The sequence below is a fragment of the Sus scrofa genome, chromosome 2 (assembly GCF_000003025.6).
Source record: "Sus scrofa isolate TJ Tabasco breed Duroc chromosome 2, Sscrofa11.1, whole genome shotgun sequence".
Taxonomy (NCBI): Eukaryota; Metazoa; Chordata; class Mammalia; order Artiodactyla; family Suidae; genus Sus; species Sus scrofa.
In genome coordinates this window covers 55,674,689-55,699,241 of record NC_010444.4, presented here as the reverse complement: position 1 = coordinate 55,699,241, position 24,553 = coordinate 55,674,689, and the positions used below count along the sequence as shown (strand labels likewise).

The window sequence follows — 24,553 nt, the reverse complement described above, 5'->3', positions numbered from 1 at the left end:
AACTAATAGTGAATTTTGAGAATCACTGAGCATCTCCAACTGAATAATATCAATCTGCAATTGATTATGAATTGTTTATAAGAGAAGAAAGTGAAAGAAAAAGAGGAAAAGGAAGAATACAAGAAGGATGTGGAGGAGGACAGTGAGGCAGAGGAAATTCCAACAGCTAGTTTGGAATCATAAATTAAGTTTAAATTGTTTCATTGTTTAGTAGTATAATGTTTACCTTCCATGAGTTTTTGTTTTTTGCAATTTTTTTTTTCCATGAAGTGATTACTAATCTCATAATGTTGTATTTGGAAAAAAAGATATGATTTAAATATTCTTAAATTTACTAGGCTTCCTTTGTTGCTCATTATCTAAATTTATTTTTGTGGTGGATTTTATTTGTATTTTATTTTATTTGTTTTTCTCTTTTTCAGTTTTTTAAATTTTTTTGAGGTATAGTTGATTTACAAAATTCTGATAATTTCTCCTGTACAGTGATTTGGTTATGCAGGCATACACATATATTTTCTTTCAGATTATTTTGCCACATAGATTATAACAGACAATTGGGTAAAGTTCTCTGTTCTATACATCAGGTTCCTGTTGGCCACTCAGTCCATATATCTCAGTGTGCATATGCCAATCTCAAACCCCTATTACACACCCCACCTGTCAGCTTTGGTAACCTTAAGTTTGTCAAAGTCTGTGTGTCTATTTCTGTTCTACACATAAGTTCATTTGCATGTTTGTTTGTTTTTTTAGATTCTACATATGAGATATCATATTATATTTTTCTTTCACCAACTTCACTTAGTATGATTATCTCTAGTCAGTCTATGTTGATACAAATGGCATTAAGTCATTGTTTTTATGGTTGAGTAATATTTCATTGCGTATATGTACCACATCTTCTTTATCCATTCTTCTGTCAATAGACTGCTTCCATGTCTTGGATATTGTAAATAGTGTTGCATTGAACATTGGGGTGTATGTATATTTTTGAACTATGATTTACTCTAAATTTTAACTATTAATTGCATAAGCCAAATAAGTTAATGGAGCAGGGAATTCAGGAGTAATCATCATTATATATTTATTCTACTTTATGGCCTATTTTTTTCTTCTCCTGGAGTGCAGTACTACTTTTGGTTTGCTATTGAGGAGAATGACTAAATTCCCAGAGTTTACATTTGATCTTCCTGTAATGTTAATATGTTAAAGTTTTGAGGCCATTGTGTTTCACCTAGGTTAGAATGTCTATTCTAATGTTATACTCAATAATGAAAAGAATAACTACTCTCTGTGGTGTTAGGAACCCAATCTGTTCATTGAAATATACCAAGTCCAAGACCCCATTGTTCAATTTGCCAAAATTTACCACAGTAGACATGGCTCACCTCATGGCTGCTATGGCTTTCTTTAACTTAGGGTCTACTTAAAATCTCTTTGGAATAGTGATCCTAAATTCTGGGTATTTTCCTTTCACCAAGCCAAGTTCCACACTGTAAATGACATACAGACACTTTAGGGAAAACTCCTAGAATTATTTACAGTATAAATATTTAGACAGTGATATATGAATCCTCCTCAAAAGTACACATGTACCTACTTATCCAACAATGTCAGCAACTTTCTCTAATTATGTAAATACTTGAGATAAGAATTAGATTTTGTGAGGAATGGATAATCTCCTGTAAGGAATTTTCACAAAAGAGATTATCACTAGATATTCAGGTGAGAATAAATTTAAAATTATTTGTAAGCAAAACTTTGACAATCATAGGCTGCTTACTTATTATAGAACAATTTATTAATCTTTCTTTATGTGATTTACATGTTTTGATATACTGAAGAGAAATGTTTTATTTACTCCTAGGTCATGAAGATATTTACCTAACTTAAATTCTTGACAATTTATTTATTTATTTTAAAGCTTTATTTGCCTAAGTTATTATCTTATAGCTTTATTTTCTTAAAGCTATATGTATAATCCTCATATTAAAATCAATTTTATTTCTGTACATGAAAATTCAATATAATTCTCATTAAACATCTCAGTTTCTCTGTGTATATATAAATTTCCAAATTGTTTATGAAAGTCATAAAAGTAGTTCAAAGAAAATTTCAAATTAATAAAATAGAAGAATTGCTTTATGAGATATCAAATTTTATAATAAAAGTAAAATAACTTCTTGATTGACATAGTGATATTATATACGGACCCAGGTAATAAACTAGGGAGTCCAGATATAGATGCATAGATATATTGATAGTTAATTTATGGCAAAGCTGTTCCTGTAAGTTAGTGAAATGAATCTGAAAAAAAAAAAATATATATATATATATATATATCACTTTCCTATATACCCGAAATTAACACATCAATCAACTATGCTTCAACAAAAATAATAAAATACAAATAAGGAAGAATCCTTCTTTCAATGAAACTGCAGTATCAGATAAGACTATGCCTTAAAATAGTTTCATATCATTCATAAATTAAATTTGTAATATATTTATAAATTTTAAAAATCTATGTGTTTATAAATCCAAATGTATATATATGAAGATATCTTAAGGATACTTTGAGCCAATGCCAAGAGAAATAACAGTTGCAGCATAAGGATCCATGAAGGAGAAGAGAGAAAAGAGTAAGAAAAAAAATATATATATGTATATATTTGAAGAAATAATGTCAGAAATATTCCCTAAATAGGGATACAGTCATCCAGTTTTAGGAAGACTAGAGAGTTCCAAATAAGATGAATCAAGTGGATAGACAATGAGACACAATATAACTACAATAGTAAAAATTAGGGATAAAAAGTAGCAAGAGAAAAACAACATATTTGATAGAAAAGAAGCTCTAGAAGACAACAACCAGATTATTTTTAGCCAAGCTCATTAGAGTCTAGAAGATAGAGTTATAACTTACTCAAAGTAGTAAAAGAAAAAAAAAATCCAACCAAGAATTCTCTAATCAGCAATGTTATCATTCAGAATTGAAAGATATATTAATGTATCCCAGATAAGAGAAGCTAAAAGAGTTTACCACCACTAAACTGGGTTTACAAGAAGTGTTTTTCTTCTTTTTTTTAATTTTAATTTTAATTTTTAGGGCTTCACCTGTGGGGTTGAATCAAAGCTACAGCTGCCAGATGATACCACAGTCACAGCAATGTGGGATCTGAACTACATCAGCAAACTACACCACAGCTCATGGCAATGCTGGATCCTTAACCCACTGAGCAAGGCCAGGATCAAACCTGCATCCTCATGGATATTAGTCAGGATACTGAGCCACAACAGGAACTCCTCTTCTTTTTTTTTTTTTTTTTTTTTTTAATGGCCACACCTGCTGCATAATGAAGTTCCCAGTCTGGGGGTTGAATCAGAGCTACAGCTTCTGGCCTACACCACAGCCACAGCAACAGCAGATCCGAGGTGTTTCTGCAATCTACACCACACACTTTTAGTAATAGCTGGACCTTTAACCCACTGAGAGAGGTCAGGGATCAAATGCACATCCTCAAGGAGACTATGTCAAGTTCTTGACCCACTGATCCACAATGGGAATTCCTATAAGAAATTTTAAAAAGACTTAAGATAGCAATTACTGCCATGATAGCAATAAGAAAGGATATAAAAGTAAAAATTTCACTGGAAAAACAAGATGTAAAAGAATTGGAGTGGATCAATTACTTATAAAGAAAGCATAAAAAGTTAAAAGGCAAAAATTAGAAAATTAAATAAATTATAATAATTAGTTGAGATACATAAAAATAAATAAAATACATAAAATAGAGTAAATAACATAAAATAATAATAATTTTAGATATCCATAAAGTACATAAAATTAAAAATTCATAATTAAAAGATGTAAAAAGGTGAAATTTATACATAGTGGTGAAAAGCTGAAAGTTTTTCCTCCATGAAAAAGAAAACAAGGATGCCCAGTCTTTTATCCAATACAGAACTGAAAATCTTAGCCAGAGCCATTAGGAAAAGACATCCAAGTCAGAAATAAAGAAGTAAAATTCAGCATTTGCAGATGACATGAAAATATGTGTGGAAAGCCTTATAGACTACATCAAAAACTGTTAGAATTAATAAAGTCACAGCATAAAAAATAAATATGCAAAAATCTGTTTTTTCTATAAACTCATAATGAACCATCAAAAAGAGAAAGTAAGAAAATAATCTCATTTACAATAGCATAAAAAAGAATAAAATTACTAGAAGTAAATTTAGCCACATAGGTAAAAGACATATATATTAAAAATTATAAAACACTGATGATGTTATCAAAGAAGAAAACAAGAAATATACCTCATGCTCTTGGAAGGAAAAAATTATCATTTTCAAAATATTCATATGACAAAAAGCAATCTACAGATTCATTGTAATTCCTACCAAAATGCCAATGACTTATTTAAAAGAACCAACAAATAATTCTAAAAGTTATATGGAAATACAAAAGATCATGAGAAGTCAAAATAATCTTGAAATAGAAGAACATATGTAAAGGCATCATACTCCCTAATTTCAAACTATGCTACAAATACATAGTCATCAGAAAAATGTGATACTGGCACAAAAACAAGACACTTAAATCAATGGAACAGAATTAAGATCCCAGAAATAAATTTTTGGGTATTTGGACTGTTAAAATACACAAAGTTACAAAGAACATACAGTGGAGAATGAGTGATCTCTTCAATAAATATTGTCGGGAAAACTGGACAGTCATTTACAAAAGAATTAAACCATACTATTATTTTAAACTGTAGCTAAGACACAGAAGCAACCTAGTGGTCTATCAATATACCTGATGCTCTATCAATAAATAAATGGATAATTAAGAAGTGGTTTATATATGTTATTCAATTATAACAAAGAAATCTTGCCATTTTTGACATTGGAGATGAATATAGAGAATACATTAAATGGAAAAAATTAGAGGGATAAAGAAACATACTGTGTGATTTCACTTACATGTGGAATTAACATGATTTTTATCTTTTTAAAATTTGATTGGCTATTTTACACTGATCACTTTTATAATTTTTGTTATATGTGATGTATTTTCTTTAGTAAATATATGATGCTCAGTAAAAAAATACATCTTCAGTACAAACCAGTTAACCAAAATATAATTTATAAGAATAATTCAGAAAGATTAGTCATGGATAAATACACTAGAAAAATAAAAGCAACATAAGAAAAAATTAAAAATAAATGAAAAATAATATAAACATAGAGAGTAAATAAAAATAACCTAATTGATACATAATATGCATGCATTCAAAATTAGCAATGAAAACTAAATGTAATATATTTCATAGAAATAGATAGCAGACATGTTTTTTGGCCCAAAAATGTCCATAACATTTTGGTTCATAACATATATCTCATAGACATTTGGTCAATGTCAAAAAGTATTGATAGGACTTCCTGTTGTGGCGCAGTGGTTAACGAACCCGACTAGGAACCATGAGGTTGCAGGTTCAATCCCTGGCCTTGCTCAGTGGGTTAATGATCCAGTGTTGCTGTGAGCTGTGGTGTAGGTTGCAGACGCGGCTCAGATCCCGCGTTGCTGTGGCTCTGGCATAGGCTGGCAGCTACAGCTCCGATTCAACCCCTAGCCTGGGAACCTCCATATGCCACAGGAGCGGCCCAAGAAATGGCAAAAAGAAAAAAAAAAAAAAAAGTATTGATATTTGCAGAACCATGTGATGCTGTCCAAAATGTCCATGGAAATATTTGTTCCATACCAAAAGTTTTTGATGCTTTGTTATGTGAAAAGCCATTTGGCATGAACCAGATATGCTCATGAATATTTTGGGTATAACTAAATTTTAAGGATATTTTAGTATTGCCCAAATGTCTTATAGACATTTTAGTTAGGAACAGATTTCAAGAACTTATTTTTTGCAGACCAAAATTTTACGGATACGTTGGATGGGACCAAATTTCCTCTAAGGATCTTGAATTTTAAAAAATAGTTTAATTACTTTTGATGCGTATAGCATTATATAGAAAACTATATCTCATTTTTCTAGGATAGTGTTCATTAAATAAAACAATAAAAGATGAGAGATGAATCTGGAAAATCATTATATATAAAGATTCCCTATTACTTACTAGAAGGAACTAGCCACAAATATTTCTTATATGATAAAATGTTAATAAATCATAATATTTAGTATATATATGTATACATCAAAGAGTTACATGGGGAAAACCGTATATACTCTGAAAATTAAACTATTTAATGTGGAACATCTGCAGTGTGGTATGTAGCATAATGTCTTTTCTATTAAAGGAAATCTTGGTTACTCCATTTTGCTCCAGTTTCGCCTTTCTGTGACCCCCTCCTTCCTGACCAATGGGAAGGGGGCAGGCAAATTACCTGCATTAGGGATAAATAGGGGAGGGTCCTTTGTTCAGCATGTGCACTTTTTGGAGTACCCTCGCCTTTCTGCAGAAGTAAAGAGCCTTGTTGAGATCTCCCTGTGTTCATGTGTCTCATTTTTTGACACTGATGATCCGAGCCATGTCCTCAACAGATTTGCGGTCCACTGAAGTGTAGATAATTAAGGAGGGGGGACATGTCCCATGCCTCTTGCGGTGGCCCTAAATTGAGAAGTCCACACCTGTGAACTTCAAACCTGTGAAGGGTTCTCGGCAATGTAGGAAATCACACAACTGACCAGGCAACTTCTGTTAATGGACCAAGGTAAGAAAGATCAAGGGTGTGATCCAGTACCTCCTTGGTGGTCAGGGACAGGGGTCAGTAAGCCTCAAATGGTCTCAGGTGACGCCTGTTCTTTCAGTTGAAACTGGTGATTTTGGGTGAAATTGTAAAATCAGAGCATGACCCTCAAAAGGTCTCAGGTGAGACCAGCGATTTCAGGTGAAATTGGAGGATCAGAGCATGATCCTGGGAAATGGGAAGTAAGTCTTCCCAACCTGTACCTCCACTCGGAGGATCGAATGGGGTAGGGGACCAAATTCCTCCAGACTGTCCTCTGGATTGATATTAAAGTATTGGGGTGACAAATGAAGGACAAAAAGAAGGAAAGAATGATTAAATAGGACGAAGGACAGAAAGAAGGGAAGAATGATTAAAAGTTGTTTTATCTGGACACAGACACTTATTCTTGCCCCATACATCTTCTGGCCAAAGTTTGGATCAGAGGAGGATTGGATCTGTCAGCTGCTCATTCAGTTTATCCAGGACAAGCCACTGGGGTCTCAAGAGGAAACATTATGCTCTCTCTTGGTGGCAGGGACTGGTGGTCTTATTTCCACTCAGAGCATGGGACCAAAAGGGAAATAAGAAGGAAACCCAAGAACATTCTGGGACCTCCTCCCCTCCATGGGACCCCCTTGGCTCACTGCCACCTCCTTCCAATCCCCAAAATGGCACTGGCTCGGCTCCAGCCACAGCCACCAATGCTATTGCTGCCAGGGGAGTGTGGGAGGGGGAGGGGTGCAGAGCCCACCACCCAGGCTCAGGGGCACTGCCACTGCTCACAGAGTCAGAACAGGAGGGTTAGGCCGCAGGCACAAATGTGCTGTCCTGCCTATGAGATCAAAGCCCACCGCCTCAACAAAACTAAAGGATATGGCAGGGCCTTATTCCAGACTTAGGTGAGAGTTAAATAAATAAATAAATATATAAAATAAAGGATTGGAAAGGTGATCTATTAGAGAACTTACTAAAAGAGACATAAAAGGCATATGTGAGAAAGAATGAGGAATGGAATTCTATTTTATCAAGGAAAAGAAGAGTAAGTCTGTCTCCTAGCTTGTTTTAAATGGAAAAACTAATGGATACAGAAAATGATGGAAGGTTTGTGGGAAGTAGACATTGAGAGAAGGGTTATACATTGTCAGAACTCAGTTTAAAATAAGTTTAATTGAGTAAATTAATTTTAAAGTAAGCTGATACAAAACTTGAACTTGGCTTTTCTTTGTTAAGAAAACAAAGTTTCCTTGGAATGCTACTTTGATAACAGATTGTATAATGTTCTTTTAAGTGATCTCCTGTATTTGCTTTTGAGATCTCTTGTAACTTTGATTAAGAAAGAAGTATTATCCACAGCAACCTATAATTCCATCTGACCAAATTAAAAAAATGATTTATTTATGAACACTGTCAAATTCTACTTAAAGTGCTTTTAACTCAGCTAACTTTAAAATGCTTCATGGAATCCTTGAGGTATTAAAAAAAAGAGTTAAATTTACTACAATTATTTGAAATGTTAAAATACATAGAGAGTATTATCAAATGAGTGATAAACCTCAGATTATATAAATAAATACATGTTTTAATATAGATAGATATTCTAGAACTTTTATAGTTCCTGAAATTCAGATATATACTGGTGCTGTGTCTAATTCTTTTCTTTTTCTAGTTATTTCAAATTGTTATGTCACAACAGTTACCAAGTATCATTGTCAATTTGCATTGCAATCAGATTTAAAATGTGCCTTAAGTCTTTTGTCACTGTTAGTTAATGGCTTTACTCAAATTCCTTTGCAAAAATGTTTCCTTTTCTAGAATATCTATAGAAAGAACTTTTTTTTTTTTTAAGAAATACAAGTTTTTAACTTCCAGACCTAATGATGAGCTGAGTAAGAAATTTAGAAAAAAAATCTAAAAGGGAAATTGATGATGTCATAAACTGTTAAACAAAAAGGATTGGTGACATTGTACTGTGTGAACTGGTGAATATGGTTATAATTTTATGGTTTCTATTTAAAATAATATTGGCTTTTAATCTGTGTTTTCCAGGAATAAAGAAATTCTCAACAGGTAATTTGGTAAATTACACCTTTGTAAGTAGAACTGAAACATTTCTCTCTTCTCTACCTGATTTCTTCAGAGAATGGAAATGCTCAGGTTTTCAGAAGATTTATCAGATAATTAGGAAGGCCACCTTGTGCGTAGCCTGTAAAAACCTCAAGGTATCTGAGTATTTAAAAAGGAAGGAATTCACCAAGATCTTTAAGATAAAAATGTTTAAGATAAACCCTTGACATGACTTTCCTAGCCCTGAGGTGCCTTTTAAAAGCTTAGTCCATGATTCATCATAAAATTCCAACAAAGTCAATTAAAAAATTCTATATGATCAATTTTATTTGCATAAATCATCAGGCCAAGGTTGTTGACACCAGACTTAATAGGCAAAGAAATTAGTCTTGGTTTGGCTAATATTTGATAAAAAATGAGAGTAATTTTAGGGAGAAAGAGATGTTCAAAGAAAACTTGCTAAATCTATTAATCTCATTCTTTGAATTGTGGTCAGTATCACTAAGACATACTTCCTAGATAGTTGTTTGCTATTACATTGCTGCAAAGTTTAACTAAGCTTGTAAAAAAACATTCTAAACTTATTTCTAAAGTTTATCTCAGTAATCTATTTTTGGATAAAAATCAGATGCCACAAAACCTAGAACAAGGGGACTATGTATACTAAAAAGAACATAATATAAAATGATTATTTCCATGCTTGTAGAGGAAGACCCTAATACCTTACTATGGAGCCAGGAGGAGGTACAACAATTTAGGGATTTAAGAGAGGCACTGACAGGAGCCCCTCTTCTGACTCTACCATCCTTTTGAAAAATCTTTTCATTTACTTGTAAGCATGGGCTGGGGGATAGCTCTAGGGATCCTTACACAGAAAATGGGAAAGGCCACCAGTTGGCAGCCTTCCTTCCTGCCTCCTGGACCCTGTCACCGGAGGATGGCTGAGTACATATAATCAGTAGCCGCCACTGCCCTATTAACTGAAGGAAGCAAAAAACTCACCTTTGGTGGAAGGCTGACTGTGAGTATAAAAACAGGATATGGGGACACAAATGCCTGGTTAAAATGGATAAAATATTCTGTGGACACACTAGACAAAAACAGCTGTTAAGCTTGTGCCACAGGGATACTGGAGACCCAAGCGGTTCCCTTTCCTTTAGGATGGTCGTCAGACCCACAGGGTCTTGAATGTGTGATGACCCTCTTCCAGGACAAAATGGCATGAAATAATGAGTCCAGTCGGACTTTGTCACTACTCTTCACTGAGGTCAAAAGTTCTGCAGCTCAGCCCCTGAGAACTGTTCAGTAGCCAAATGAAAATGTCAATTTCTCATGTCTAAAATGACAAGAGGCAAAGGTGACTTTCTTATGCACTCTGATCAGGTGCAGTGAAAGCTGGTCCTACATCATCCCCACTATAAATCCCAGTTCCAAGTGCTCCAGGCAGATGTCTGGTGGTATTGTGGGAATTTACTAATGAGCATCCTTCTGAAAAATCCAAGTGACACCTGTACTTTGGTGCAATTGTCCATCCTTTTCACCCTGGCACTTAGCCCCAATCTCAACTCAGCCAATTCTGAGGAAACGAGACATCACCCCCACGGGGGGGGGGGTCCTTTGACCCCCCAGGTCTATATTGACTCAGTAGGTGTTCCAAACAAATTCAAGACAAGAAATCAGGTAGCTTCCATGTTTGAATCTGCTCTCTTTTGGTGGTCAACCATAAACAAAACTGTTGATTGGATAAACTACATATTTTACAATCAACAAAGATGCATTAATTACACTACAGATGCCATTAAAGAAATAGCTGAAATAGCATGGGAAAATAGACTTGCTTTAGACATGATGCTAGCAGAAAAGAGTGGAGTCTGTGTAATGACTGATATCCAGTGCTGCATATTCATTCCCAACAACACTGCCCCAGACAGCACCATCATCAAGGCCCTATGTGGATTAATAAGCTTAGCAGATGAGCTCTCAGAGAATTCTGGTATTAATGACACCTTCACAGACCTTTTAAAAAATTGGTTTATAAATAAATAAAAGGGACTAATAGCTTAAATTTTTACCCCTAAAATTGTTGTAGTTAGTGTCCTTGTCTTAGTTATATGTTGTATAATTCCTTGTGCCAGGGGACTTATTCAAAAATTAATAGAGACTGCCCTAACAAAGCAACTTGGACCCCCTCCCCACCAAGTCAACATGCTCCTGATAGACACAATAGAGCATGAGACAAACCATGCTCAAAGAGTTTGAAGAAAAGATTATTTGATAAAAAATGAAAGGGGGAATTATGGAAAGTAACAATGTCTTTTCTATTAAAGGAAATCTTGGTTACTCCATTTTGCTCCAGTTTCCCCTTCCTATGACTCCCCTCTTTCCCTCTTCTCCCAGTAACAATTTGTTTCAAATTAGCCAACCAGGAAGGATGTGCACCCTCACCTGACCAATGGGAAGGGGACAGGTAAATCATCTATGTTAGGGATAAATAGGGGAGGGTCCTTTGTTCAGCATGTGCAATTTTTGGAGTACCCTTGCCCTTCTGCAGAAGTAAAGAGCCTTGTCAAGATCTCCCCGTGTTCATGTATCTCATTTTTTGACACTGACAATCTGAGCCATGTCTCCAACAGCAGAAAGGCAGAAAAATAGATTCCAAAATAAATCCAAAAGAAATTCAATAGTTTTCAACACTTTAATTTGACATACATTTTTGGAACTGTTATTATGCTATGTGTTTAAGATTATTATTAATTATTATCATCAATATTATTATCATTGTCACAGAAAATAAATCTTCAATCATTTAGCATAAAAATCAGTAAGAATATACTTGAAACACTACAGTCATTTTCTCATTGTTATGTAAGACTTTTCAAATCAAATGGAAAGACTCTAATCATGGTGGAGAAATTTGTTATGTTTCCAACAGTCCTTTTAGTAACACTCTAATCCACAATTAAGCATATTGTACACATTGTATGTGATGCTTTGTTAGAGTTAATATCTGTGTTAAAAAATTTAATCCTGGGTTAACTTGGAAAAGATATTTTTTGAGTGAAAAGCTATGAATTAGGTAAGATTTTTTCTGATAGACTTTTTATAAAGTATTATTTAATTTTACCTTTAAAATATGTGTATAGATTTAGACTAACATAATTACCAACTGATTTTTTTGTGCACAAATAACTAAAATTTTCTGAGGAATAACATGACATGGTGTCATATTACCTTGATACGAAAGGAATAAAAGACACTATAATAAAAGGAAAGTAAGAATTCATATATCTTGTGAGTATTGATGCAAAAATCTTCAGCAAAAATACTACCTAATTCAACAACCTGTTCATCTAATTGTTGGAAAACAATGGTTTGACAAAATTCAACTTCTTTTCAAGATAAAAATTCTTAATAAACAAAGACTAGAGGGAAACTGCCTCAACTTATTGAACTTATAGCAAATATTATACCAAATTCATAAAATTTAATATAAAAAATCCCAAACATCCTAATTAAAAGTGGATAAAGGACATGAATATACATATATTTTTTAAAAAAGACATATGAAGGGCCATCAGTCACAAGAAAATATGCTCAACATCACTAATCTTAGGGGAATGCAAATCAAAACCTTGATTGAGCTATCACTTCATACTATTATCAAGAAGACAAGAGGCAGCTGATACTAGTGAGGATATGGGGATACAATTTGAGGTGAGGAATGCAAATTGTTTGGAGGGACTATAAATTTGTTCAACCAACTATAGAAAACAATATGAAATTTCATACACACAATATAAAATTATTCAACCAGGTGAAAGGAGACTATCCTTCCATTCGCGATACTAGTGATTATGCTAAATGAAATGTCAAACAGAGAAATACAAGTAATTATCATATCATGCCTATGAGGGACCTGTTAAAATAAGATAAATACATGTCCTGTTAAAATAAGAGAAAGAGGAAACTCATGGCCCCAGGGAGCTTATGAGCAGTCATTAGCAGAATATGCATCAGCAAGGAGAATGAGGTGCAAACCTAGGCACACCAGGTTGCTTTATATAGGCATGCCATCTGTGGAAGCACAATGATGATGCTAGATGTTATGCATAGTCAGCTAACACCGGGCTTCCTCAATGCTAGTGATTGTTAAATGCCTAAAGGTCAGACTAAAAGCTTAACCAGCTACCAGCTATGTGACTTTTACAATAATAAAATAACTTTTAAAATAATAAAAAAAATTATATCCTGCACCTACAACCCCCTCCTCACTTAAGGTAATCCTAAAGAACACAATAAAAGCTGTGTGGTTTTTTCAGGCAGTGCTCTTGGTCCCTGAGACCTTAAGTTCCCAGTTCACACCTTTAATTAAGATAAATGTCTCTGTGGACCAAGAGGTTCCTCTTTCTCTTATTCTTAAGAAGACATATCATGCTGTGCAAACAGCATGCCGATCCGCACAGGTCTGGCATGCCTAGACCAATGCATTATGTCCTCATTCATCTCACCATATGAATAACTTATGCCTTTTGGTCTTTGTTCTTAACTTAAGTCATTTACCAGCACTGTGACTCTTTTTCAAGCAGGAATATGGGGTAAAGTAAAGCAGGACAAGATGGAGTTTTCAGCATAGACAATAGAAGCAAAGAGACTAAGAAAGGATTGTAGAAACATGTCTCGCAAGACTTTTTTATGTCTGAGAAGTATTCCATTGTGTATATGTATCATATCTTTTTAATCCATTCATCTGTCAATTGAAATTTATGTTGTTTCCAAATCTTGGCTATTGTGAATAGTGCTGCAATGAACATACAGGTGGATGTATATTGTTCAATGAAAGTTTTGCCTGGATATATGCCTAGGAATGGGATTGCTGGAACATATGGTGGGTCTATAATTTTCTGAGGTACCTGCATACTGTTTTCCATAGTGGTTGTATCAATTTACACCCCCTCCAACAGTGTACACCCCCTCCATTTCTCTACACTCTCTCAGCATTTGTTATTTGTAAACTTAATAATGGTGGTCATTCAGGGCAGTGTGAGGAGGTATTTTACTGTAGTTTTAGTTTGCATTTCTCTAATAATCATTGATGTTGAGCATTTTTTCCTGTGCCTATTGGCTATCTGTATGTCTTCTTTGGACAGGTCTTCTGCCAATTTTTGAGTTTTGGTTTCCTTTTTTTTGTTGTGGAGTTTAATGAGTTTTTTTGTAATATATTTTGGAGGCTAAGCCCTTGGGGATTGCATTGTTTGAAACATTTTCTCCAATTCCATAGGTTGTATTTTTTTTTATGATTTCTTTTGCTGTGCAAATCTTGTAAGTTTGATTATGCCCCATTGGTTCATTTTTGTTTATTTCTGTTGCCTTGGAAGACTGACATAAGAAAACATTTATATGGTTGAGGTCAGGGAATATTTTGTCTTGGATCACTTCCAGGAGTATTATGATGTTTTGTCTTATATTTAAGCCTGTAAGCCATTTTGAATTTTTTTGGTGTGTACATGGTGTGAGGTTGCTTTCTAGTTTCATTGATATACATGCAGCTGTCCAGTTTTCCCAGCACCTCTTGCTGAAGAGATTCTCTTTTTCCTATTTTATATTCTTGCCTCCTTTGTCAAAGATTAATTGACTGTAAGTGTCTGGGTTTATTTCTGAGTTCACTATTCTGTTCCATTTTTCTGTATGTCTCTTTTTAAAACCAGTACCACACTGTCTTGATGACTGTAGCTTTGCCTTATTGTCTGAAGTCTAGGAGATTTATGCTTCCTGCTAGTTTTTTGTTCCACAGGTTTGCTCAGGCAATTATGGTTTTTTTATGGTTCCATAAATATTTTTAATTGTATCTTCTAGTTTTGTGAAAAATGGTATGGGTAGCTTGATAAGGATTGCATTGAATCTGTAGATTGCTTTGGAAGACATAGCCATCTTTACAATATTAATTCTTCCAACTCAAGAGCATGTAATATCTTCCCATTTCTTTTAATCCTCTTTAATTTCCATGATGTTTTATAGTTCTCAGCATATAATCTTCCACTTCCTTGATCAGGCTTATTCCAAAATTTATTTGTGTGTGTGTGCGAGAGAGAGACAGAGAAAGAGAGAGGTATCAAAAGCACTGTATTTTTATATTCATTTTCTAATATTTCATTGTTAGTATAGAGATACACAACCAATTTCTGAATATTAATCTTGTATCCCGCTCTTAGTTGAATTTCTTGACCAGTTCAAGTAGTTTTTGTGCAGTGTTCTTAGGGTTATTTATATATAGTATATAGTATCGTGTCTTCTGCATACAGTGAGAATTTTATCTCTTCTCTTCCAATTTCAATACAATTTATTTCCTTTGTTTATCTAATTGCTGTGGCTAAGACTTCTAATACTATGCTGAACAAAATTGGTGAGAGTGTGTATCCCTGTCTTGTTCCAGATTTTTGTGGGAAGGTTTTCAGCTTTTCTCCATAAGGTATGATATTGGCTGTGGGTTTGTCATAAACAGCTTTGATTATGTTAATATATATTCCCTGTATACCCACTTTGGTAAGATTTTTTTTTTATCATAAATGGATGTTGGATTTTGTTAAACAATTTTTCCAAATCTATTGAGATGAACTTTTTTTTTTTTTTTTGTATTTTTAGGGCAGTACCCATGGCATATGGAGATCCCCAGGCTAGGCATCAAATTAGAGCTGTAGCTGCTGGCCTATACCATAGTCACAGCAACATGGGATCTGAGCAGTGACTGCAAACTACACCACAGCTCAGGGCAATGCTGGACCCTTAACTCACTGAGCAAGGCCAGGGATGGAACCTGCGTCCTCACGGATGCTAGTCAGATTTGTTTCCATTGAGCCAAGGGAATTCCATTTGGTTGTTTTACTTTTCTTTTTTTAGTATGGTGTATGATGTTGATTGATTTGCATATGTTGAAACATCCTTGTGAACTTGGGATAAATACCACATGGTTTTGTTATATGATCTTATTTATATGTTGTTTAATTTGGTTACCTAAAATTTTGTTGAGAATTTTTGCATCTATATTCATCAAAGTTATTGGCCTATAATTTTCTTTTTTGGTAGCATCAATGGTTTTGGTATTAGGGTGCTGGTGGCTTTATAGAATGTCTTTGGGATTATTCCCTCTTCTTTAATATTTTGGAAAAGTTTAAGAAGGATGGGTATAAATTTTTCTTAGGTAGAATTTGCCTGCGAAGCCATCTGCTCTTCTATGTTTAATTGATCTATTTCTTCTTGATTCAGTTGTGGTGGGCTCTGTGTCTCTAGAAAGTGATCCATTTCTTCTAGGTTGTAAAATTTGTTGGCATATAATTGTTCATAGTATTCTCTCTCTTTTTTTTTTTTTTTTTTTTTTGTATTTCTGCAGTATCCATTGAGATTTCTCCTTTTTCATTTCTTATTTTGTTTATTTTGGTTTTTTCTCACCTCTTCTTGGTGATTCTAGCCAGAGGTTTATCAATTTTGTTTACCCTTTCAAAGAACTAACTCATGGTTTTATTGATTTTTCTTTTATTTTTTTTGAATCTCTAATTTATTTATTTCCTTTTGACTTTTATGATTTCCTTCCTTCTTCTGACTTTAGGTTTTGTTGTTTTTTCTTTTTCCAATTCTTTTAGGTGGTAAGTTAAGTTGTTGATTTGAGATTTTTCTTCTTTTTGAAGAAGGGCTCTGTTGTGATGAACTTCCTTCTAAATACTGCATTTGTGGTATCCCATATATTTTGAATCATTGTGTTTTCATTATAATTTGTCTTAAGGTATTTTTAAATTTCCCTTTTGATTTCCTCATTGACCCATTGGATTTTTAGTAGAATTTTTTTTTCATTCTCTGTAATGAAAAAAAAAAAATCATTCAGATTTTTCTCATTTCTTTTCTGGTGGTTGATTTCTAGTTACATGCTGTTGTGGTCAGAAAAGTTACTTGAAATAATTTTCTATACTCTTAAATTTGTTGAGGTTAGTTTTGTGCCCTGTATGTGGTCAATCCTTGAGAATATTCCATGTATACTTGATAAGAATATATATTCTACTTTTTTGGAAGTAATGTCCTGTATATATTAAGTCTAACTTTTCTATTGTGTCATTTCTGTCTAGAGGATCTCTCCATTGATGTGAGTGTGGTGTTAAAATCTACTACTATTATTCTATTCCCATCAATATATTCTTTTATATCTGTTAGTATTTGTTGTATATATTTAGGCACTCCTATATTAGGGGCATATATATTGATGATTGTAATATCCTCTTCTTGAATGGATCCTTTTATCATTAAATAATGTCTTACTTTGTCTTTCTCTATGGCTTTCATTTAAAGTCTATTTTGCCTGATATGAATATTGAAACTCCTGCTTTCCTGTCTTTTACACTTACATTAAATATCTTTTTCTCTCCCATCACTTTCAATTTATGTGTCATTTGCCACAAGGTTAAGCCTCTTTAGGCAATATATTATAGGATCTTTTATTTTTAAGCCCAGTCTGCCACTCTATGTCTTTTGATGTGAGCATTTAATCCATTGATATTTAAGGTAATTATTGATAAATTTGTATTTATTGCCATTTTAAAACTTTTTTCCAGGTGATTCTATGTTTCTCCTTTGTTCCTTTCTTTTTTCTTTCTTGTATTTTTTGTTTCTTTGGGTTTTTTTTTTTTTTTTTTTTTGGTTGTTCTCTCTATGCTTCTGCTGGAACACTATCTATGAATATATTGGAATATATTGACATATTTGATATGATTCCACAGGGCTTATATGTTACTTCCATTTTTTATTAATGATTTTTTTATTATAGCTGCTTTACAGTGTTTTGTCAATTTTCTACTGTACAGCAATAGAACCCAGTCACATATATATACATTCTTTTTCTCATATTATCCTTCATCATGTTCCATCATAAGTAATGAGATATAGATCCCAGTGCTATACAGCAGGATCTCATTGCTTATTAATTCCAAAGGCAGTAGTTTACATCTATTAACTCCAGATGTCCAGTCCACCTCACTCCTTCCCCATCCCCCTTGGAAACCACAAGTCTGTTCTCCAAGTCCATGAGTTTTATTCTGTGGAAGGGTTTATTTTGCTGTATATTAGATTCCAGATATGTGATATCATATGGTATTTGTCTTTCTCTTTCTGACTGATTTCACTGAGTATGAGTCTCTCATTCCATCCACGTTGCTTTAAATGACATTATTTTGTTCTTTTTATGGCTGAGTAGTATTCCATTCTGTATATATACACCACATTTTCTTAATGCAGATGGACAACATTTAGGTTGTTTCCATGACTTGTCTATTGTGGACAGTGCTGCAATGAACATACAGGTCCATGTGTTTTCAAAGAAAGTTTCGTCTAGATACATGTCCAAGAGTGGGATTCTTGGGTTATATGGTAGTTCTATACTTAGTTTTCTAAGGTACCATGTACTGTTTTCCAAAGTGGTAGTACCAATTTACATTCTCACCCCCTGTGTAGGATTGTTCCCTTTTCTCCACACCCTCTCCATCATTTGTTATTTGTGGATTTATTAATGATGGCCATTTTGAGTGGTGTGAGGTGATACCTCACAGTAGTTTTGATTTGCATTTCTCTAATAATCAGTGATTTTGAGCATTTTTTCATGTGCTTGTTGAACATCTGTGCATCTTCATTGGAAAAATGTCTATTCAGGTCTTTTGCCCATTTATCAATTGGGTTGTTAGTTTTTTTTTTTTTTTCTTTGCTGTTGAGTTATATAATTTGTTTGTATATTTAAGAGATTAAGCCCTTGTAATTTCCATCATTTGAAAGTATTTTCTCCCATTCTGTAGGTTGTCTTTTTGTTTTTTGTTTTTAATGGTTTCCTTTGCTGTTCAAAATTTTGTCAATTTGATTAGGTCTCATTGATTTATTTTTGCTTTTATATCTGTTGCCTTGGGAAACTGATCTAAGAAAACATTTGTAAGGTTGATAATCAGAGAATGTTTTGCCTATGTTCACTTCTAGGCATTTGATGGTGTCTTGTCTTACATTTGTCTTCAAGCTATTTCAAATTTATTTTTGTTCATGGTGTGAGAGCGTCTTCCAGTTTCATTGATTTACATGCAGCTCTTCAGTTTTAGCCTTTTTTTTTTTTTTTTTTTTTTTTTTTTTGTCTTTTTTCCATGTCTTGGGCTACTCCTATGGCATATGGAGGTTCCCAGGCTAGGGGTCAAATCTGACCTGTAGCCACTGGCCTATGCCACAGCCACAGCAATGAAGAATCTGAGCTGCATCTGCAACCTACACCACAGCTCAAGGAAACTCCAGATCCTTAACCCACTGACCAAGGCCAGGGATTGAACCTGCAACATCATGGTTACTAGTTGGATTCATTAACCACTAAGCCATGACAGGAACTCCCCTTCTTTTTTTTTTTTTTTTTCAATTTGTCTTTCTGTCTGCTCTTATTATTGGAAGTTTTCCATTGCCATATCTTCCAGATTACATAACTATTTTTCTGCTTATTTATTATGTTATTCCTTGCTCCTGGAGAGATTATTATCTCAACAATTGAATAATTTTGGTTGTTCCCTGTTTACTGTTTCTAATTCCTTGTCAGAGTGATCTGCAGTTTTATTGGTAATCTTTCTTAATTACTCAATTAAACATTTTTATTACCTTCTTATTGAACATAGGGTCTAGTTGACTGGTGACATCTCTTTCATAACTTGTTCTGTCAGTTGATTTCTCTTGTTCATTTAATTGGAAGTGGTTCCTCTGTTTTTCCATTTATTTAACTTCCTCTGTCTCTATGAATTTGGGGAAAACAGTTATCTATTGTGGTCTTGAAAGGGTGTTTTTATGTGGGATCATGGCTGTGTAGGCTGTGAGTCAATATTTTTTCTTTGAAGGTCATTTTTCTTTTGGAAGGTAGCCTTGTTTTTCCTCAGTATATGCTGGCCATTATCTCCTTGTTTTAATTTCTCTATCTCTTGGATGTTTGAATCTTTTCCCAGATTATGAATGTTCTCAGCTACTATCACTTGAGATAAGTTATCTGAATTTTTTTTCTCTTGCTTCTCCTCCTGGGACTTTAATAATGGAAATGTTTGTACACTTAATACTATACCACACATTTGTCAAACTGTTCTTTTAATGTTTTCCTTTTTTTTGAGCTTGGATGATATCCACTACTCTGTCTTCCAGTTTCTTGATTTATTCCTTTTTGTCATCTATTCTACTGTTGATTTGTTCCAGTGTATTTCTATTTCAATTATTTTCTTATTCAGATATGTTTTATTCTTTATATTTTAACTCTGTTAAATTTACCACTGTACTCATCTATTTTTCCCTAACTTCTTTGAGCTTCTTTATGCTTGTTATCTTGAACCCTTTATCTGCTTGGTTGCTCATCTCCACATTGCTTAGTTATTTTTCTGAGGTTTTCTCATTTTCCTTCACAGGGAACATATTCCTCATTGTCTTAATTTAACCTAATTTTCTGTGTTTATTTGTATATACTATTTAAGTTGATTGTTTCTCAATTTTGGAAGTGGCCTTATGTATGAGATGTCCTATGGAGTCCTGCCACACACTTCTCTCTAGTCACCAGAGCTGTATGACTTTATGTGGGCTGAGTCAATCCTCCTATTGTGAGGGCTGAGTACTATGCACATACTGATAGACATGGCTGCTAGGTGCTGCCTCAGGTAGATGTTGCCAGTAGGCTGGTTTGTGGGACCAGTTTTTTGCTGGGTTTATAACAGGGCCTGGGAGTCCCAGGGATGGAGCCAGAAACTGACCAGGTGGTGAGTAAAGCTGGGTCCTAGTGTGACTGGCCATGGACCAGTGCACATCCACTGTTTGGTTCACTTTAATAATTTGTCTATCTCAGTTAAATTTATTGATGTTCATGTATTTTTTTCATTTTTTGAATTATCTTGGGTTTTGTTTTGCAATTTATTGAGTTTCTTTGAAACCACTTTTTTGAAATCTAACTAAAATTTTGCCTATTTCCATGTCTTTGAGTTTGTTTACTAGAGTGTGCTTTTGGATATGTCTTTTTTTTATTTTTCCTTCTTTGAACTGCATGCCAATATTTCTGCATCTGAGGTAATTACCTTTGAAAATTTTACTGTCTTCAGATTGTAAAACCCTTTGTAAGTCCAGACAAATATTCAGAGCCTTTCTCAAATCTTTTATGAATACATTTTCTCCATGAATCTTGTTTCCTTTTGTCTTAGAATTCTTAAGCTTGTCTTGCTTCTCATTATTTCAATGTACCAAGCCAACTGATGATAGCTAATTTTGTCCACTTGAAGATGGTTCTACAGCTAAAGCTTGTATTTTTCCCCTTGATTGGGATAGTGAAAATTTTTTATGTGTCCTCCCTAGCTTTCTACTGTACCTAAACCTCTCTAATATATTCCAAAGTACACAGAGGAATCTGGACTCAAAATTATGGTGGCGTGGGTATGGCTCATGTTGTGCTGGTAGTATCTATGGATGATTGGAGTTATCTGTGTGTTAGGTTTCCCAATACCTCACTGAGAGAATTTTAGTCCTCATTCCCATGATATTGCATATTTTACAAACCACACCAATGACTTCATGCATACTACCCAATAAGCTAGAGGGCAGATACCTCTTGGGAATTCAGTGTATGGCTCTGAATTATAAAACACCCACAGAGGAACTTTCTTAAATTACATTACATTACATTAATAAACAGGCAAAAGATTTCTACAGTAAAACTATAAAATATTGATGAAATAAATTATGAAATACACTAATTTATGCAAATTCATACTGTGTCTGTGATTAGAAAGATCAATTTGAAGTTATCAATTTGATCTAGAAGTTGATTAAATTGAAGTTATAAATTGACCTAGAAGTTGAATACAATTTGTATGAAAAAAACTGATAAACTTTTTACAGATAGAAAAATCCATTCTAAATTGTATGTGCAATCTATAGACTCTGTATTAGTCAAGGATCTCCAAAAATATATATGTAAACAAAGTTAACTCAGACAATTTGGTGGCTGAGAATCCCCATAATTTCTACATGCAAGATAGAGATTCAGGGAAACTGTGTTTGAAAATCTGAACATTTGATATCAAATGTTATATACTGCAGTCTGAGTATAATAACCCAGGAACTTAAACCACCAAGAGCAGAATACTGATACCCAGGTCAAGTGTTAGAAATAGAGCTAATATTCTTTTCCTTCACTTTTTGTTCTGTTGGGTCTTCAACAAATTCACAGAGGGAAACCAAATTTGGGGAAGGCAATCCTCTTTATTCTGTATACCAACACATATGCTAATCAAATCAGAACTCATCCACACATATGCATCTAGCAGATATCTATACATCAAATGATATTCTCAATTTAACACATAAAATTAACTATCACCATCTATAATAGCCAGAACCGTATTGTAAATAAAGTTGGGGGTTTCATTTCTTTCATTTAAAGTCTACAACAAAGTTATAGTAATGAAAACAGTGTTGTACTGACATTAATAAAAACATATAGCTCAATGAGATGGAATAGCAAGTCAAGGAACCATCTTGTATGTAATAAAATTATTCTTGACCAGAGTGCTAGGACAACTCAATGGGGGAAAAGACAGTCTTTTTAATAAATGATTTTATAAAAACTAAATCTCTATATGTACAAAAATGAAGCTTGACTACAACTTAAACCATAAACAAAAAATTAACTCAAAGTTAGTAAATGGGAGAAGACTAAGGTGGCAGATATGAGGACATTGAACTCACTTTTGCCATGAACATATAAAATATATCTACATGTGGAGAAATTCTCACTGAAAAAATGGAGACTGATTCCTATGCAACTTAGATTGTAACAAAAAATTCATATGAAGGGAAGAGAAGCAATCAGGTCAGGAGTTATGACCCTAGGAGAGTACAGGTGAGAAGGAGGATATCAAAGGCCTGAAGGTTTTCCCTGGGTAGTGAACCGTTAGAACTACATATCAGACATTGAGACCTAGTGTCCAACACTGGGATGATGAATACCTTCTCTGGGTTTGAAAACCAGTAGGACTTACAGGAGGGCTGTAAGAAATCTATACTCCACCCATAAAGAATATGCACATACTGGCTTACTTCCAGGAACAAGGTGGAGGAAGCAGATTGAAAATGCATGAGGCTCTGTCTGGTTTCATGCAATAGCCCCATCATGCATCCCAGATCAAGTTGAAAGCCCGCCTCAGCCCCTCTTGATTCATTTCTACTTCCATCTGGGGCAATGGTGCCATTGTCTTGAAGAGGTGGTGTGAGTATACATTTAGAGGGAGTGACACCAGATCAGAATTGACTCTCAGGGTTTCTACTCTAGCACCTTGAAAACACCCTTCCCTGATAGAGCAGTGATTGACAATGAGCATAGAAGAAAACTCAGCTCACATCTGGCTCTGAACTTGCATGAATTTGAGTCTAAAAAGAAAGCAGGGATAAAGGCAGGCCTATAAAGTCTTTATACTCAAAGTATTGGCTGCTCTCCAATAGAAAGAATTTCTGATGAAAACACTTGAGACTGGTTAATATATATTTTAGGTCTTACATCTCTATTACCTAGCTCAAAGAAGGAATATGGTGTTCCAATTTTATTTAGTACTTGCCTCTAATACTATGACTTTTTTGGATCCCTTCATCTGCCCTTAGATGCTAAGTGAGAACTAAAGTAAGACAGAAGACTGATAAATGTTAGATTTATACAAACTTTACAATCAAACAGTTACAAGGACAACTGGTACTCATTTTTCAAATTGCACCATTAATTAAGCAAAAGAAGTAATAGAAATCAATGACACCATTAGTGAGTTACCTTGAAGTTTGAGCACTTACAGAGGCATCAAGGCTCAGGGATTCTATCACTGTCAGCATGTTCTAAAAGGCTAATTTCTAAGACATCAGAAGGGAATAGTTGGATAGCATCCAATTTTTAATGTGGCACCTCAAAAGTTAAGATTTTATAGTCACAGTATATCACTAAATGATGCCAAGGTGAGTCATTTTTTGTAATTTTGGAAACTTCAATTAATGGTGTTCTTTTTTATTTATTTTTAATTGAAGTGTTGTTGATTTACAATGTGTTAATTTCTGCTGTACAGCAAAATAATTCAGTTATGCATATATTATACAATTTTTATGTTATTTTCCATTGTGGTTTATCATAGGACATTGAATATAGTTCTCTGTACTATATGATAGGACCTTGTTTATCATCTCCATGTATAATAACTTATGCCTGCTTATCTCAATTTCCCACTCCATCCCTCTCCAACTCCCTTACCCTTGGCAACCACATGTCTGTTCTCCTTGTCCATTAATTTGTTTCTGTTTCAAGATGATTAATTTGTTTCATATTTTAGATACCATAGGTGAGGCTTACCTTCCATTTTATACCATGGATCTCTATTGAGAGCTATCTGTTTAAGAGTAAATTTAGCTTATGTTAATAGGTCAAATGCAACACTAGGTCTGAGTGACTGATGTATGAATGTTATTAGATAATAAAAAAATAATTCATATGGGGGAGTTCCCATCATGGCGCAGTGGTTAACGAATCCGACTAGGAACCATGAGGTTGCGGGTTCGGTCCCTGCCCTTGCTCAGTGGGTTAACGATCCGGCATTGCCGTGAGCTGTGGTATAGGTTGCAGACGCGGCTCGGATCCCGCGTTGCTGTGGCTCTGGCGTAGGTCGGTGGCTACAGCTCCGATTCAACCCCTAGCCT

General features: G+C 34.2%; 1 protein-coding gene across 1 annotated transcript in view; it reads right to left on the bottom strand.

The window, feature by feature from the left end:
• Positions 1–24,553, bottom strand: part of LOC106509426 (olfactory receptor 2AJ1-like) — a 35,239-nt gene that overhangs the window by 9,592 nt on the left and 1,094 nt on the right. Inside the window, exon 2 of the mRNA XM_013994601.1 lies at positions 22,864–23,076. Within this exon, the coding sequence (XP_013850055.1) occupies positions 22,864–23,076 (213 nt within the window). The remainder of the gene's footprint in view (positions 1–22,863; positions 23,077–24,553) is intronic.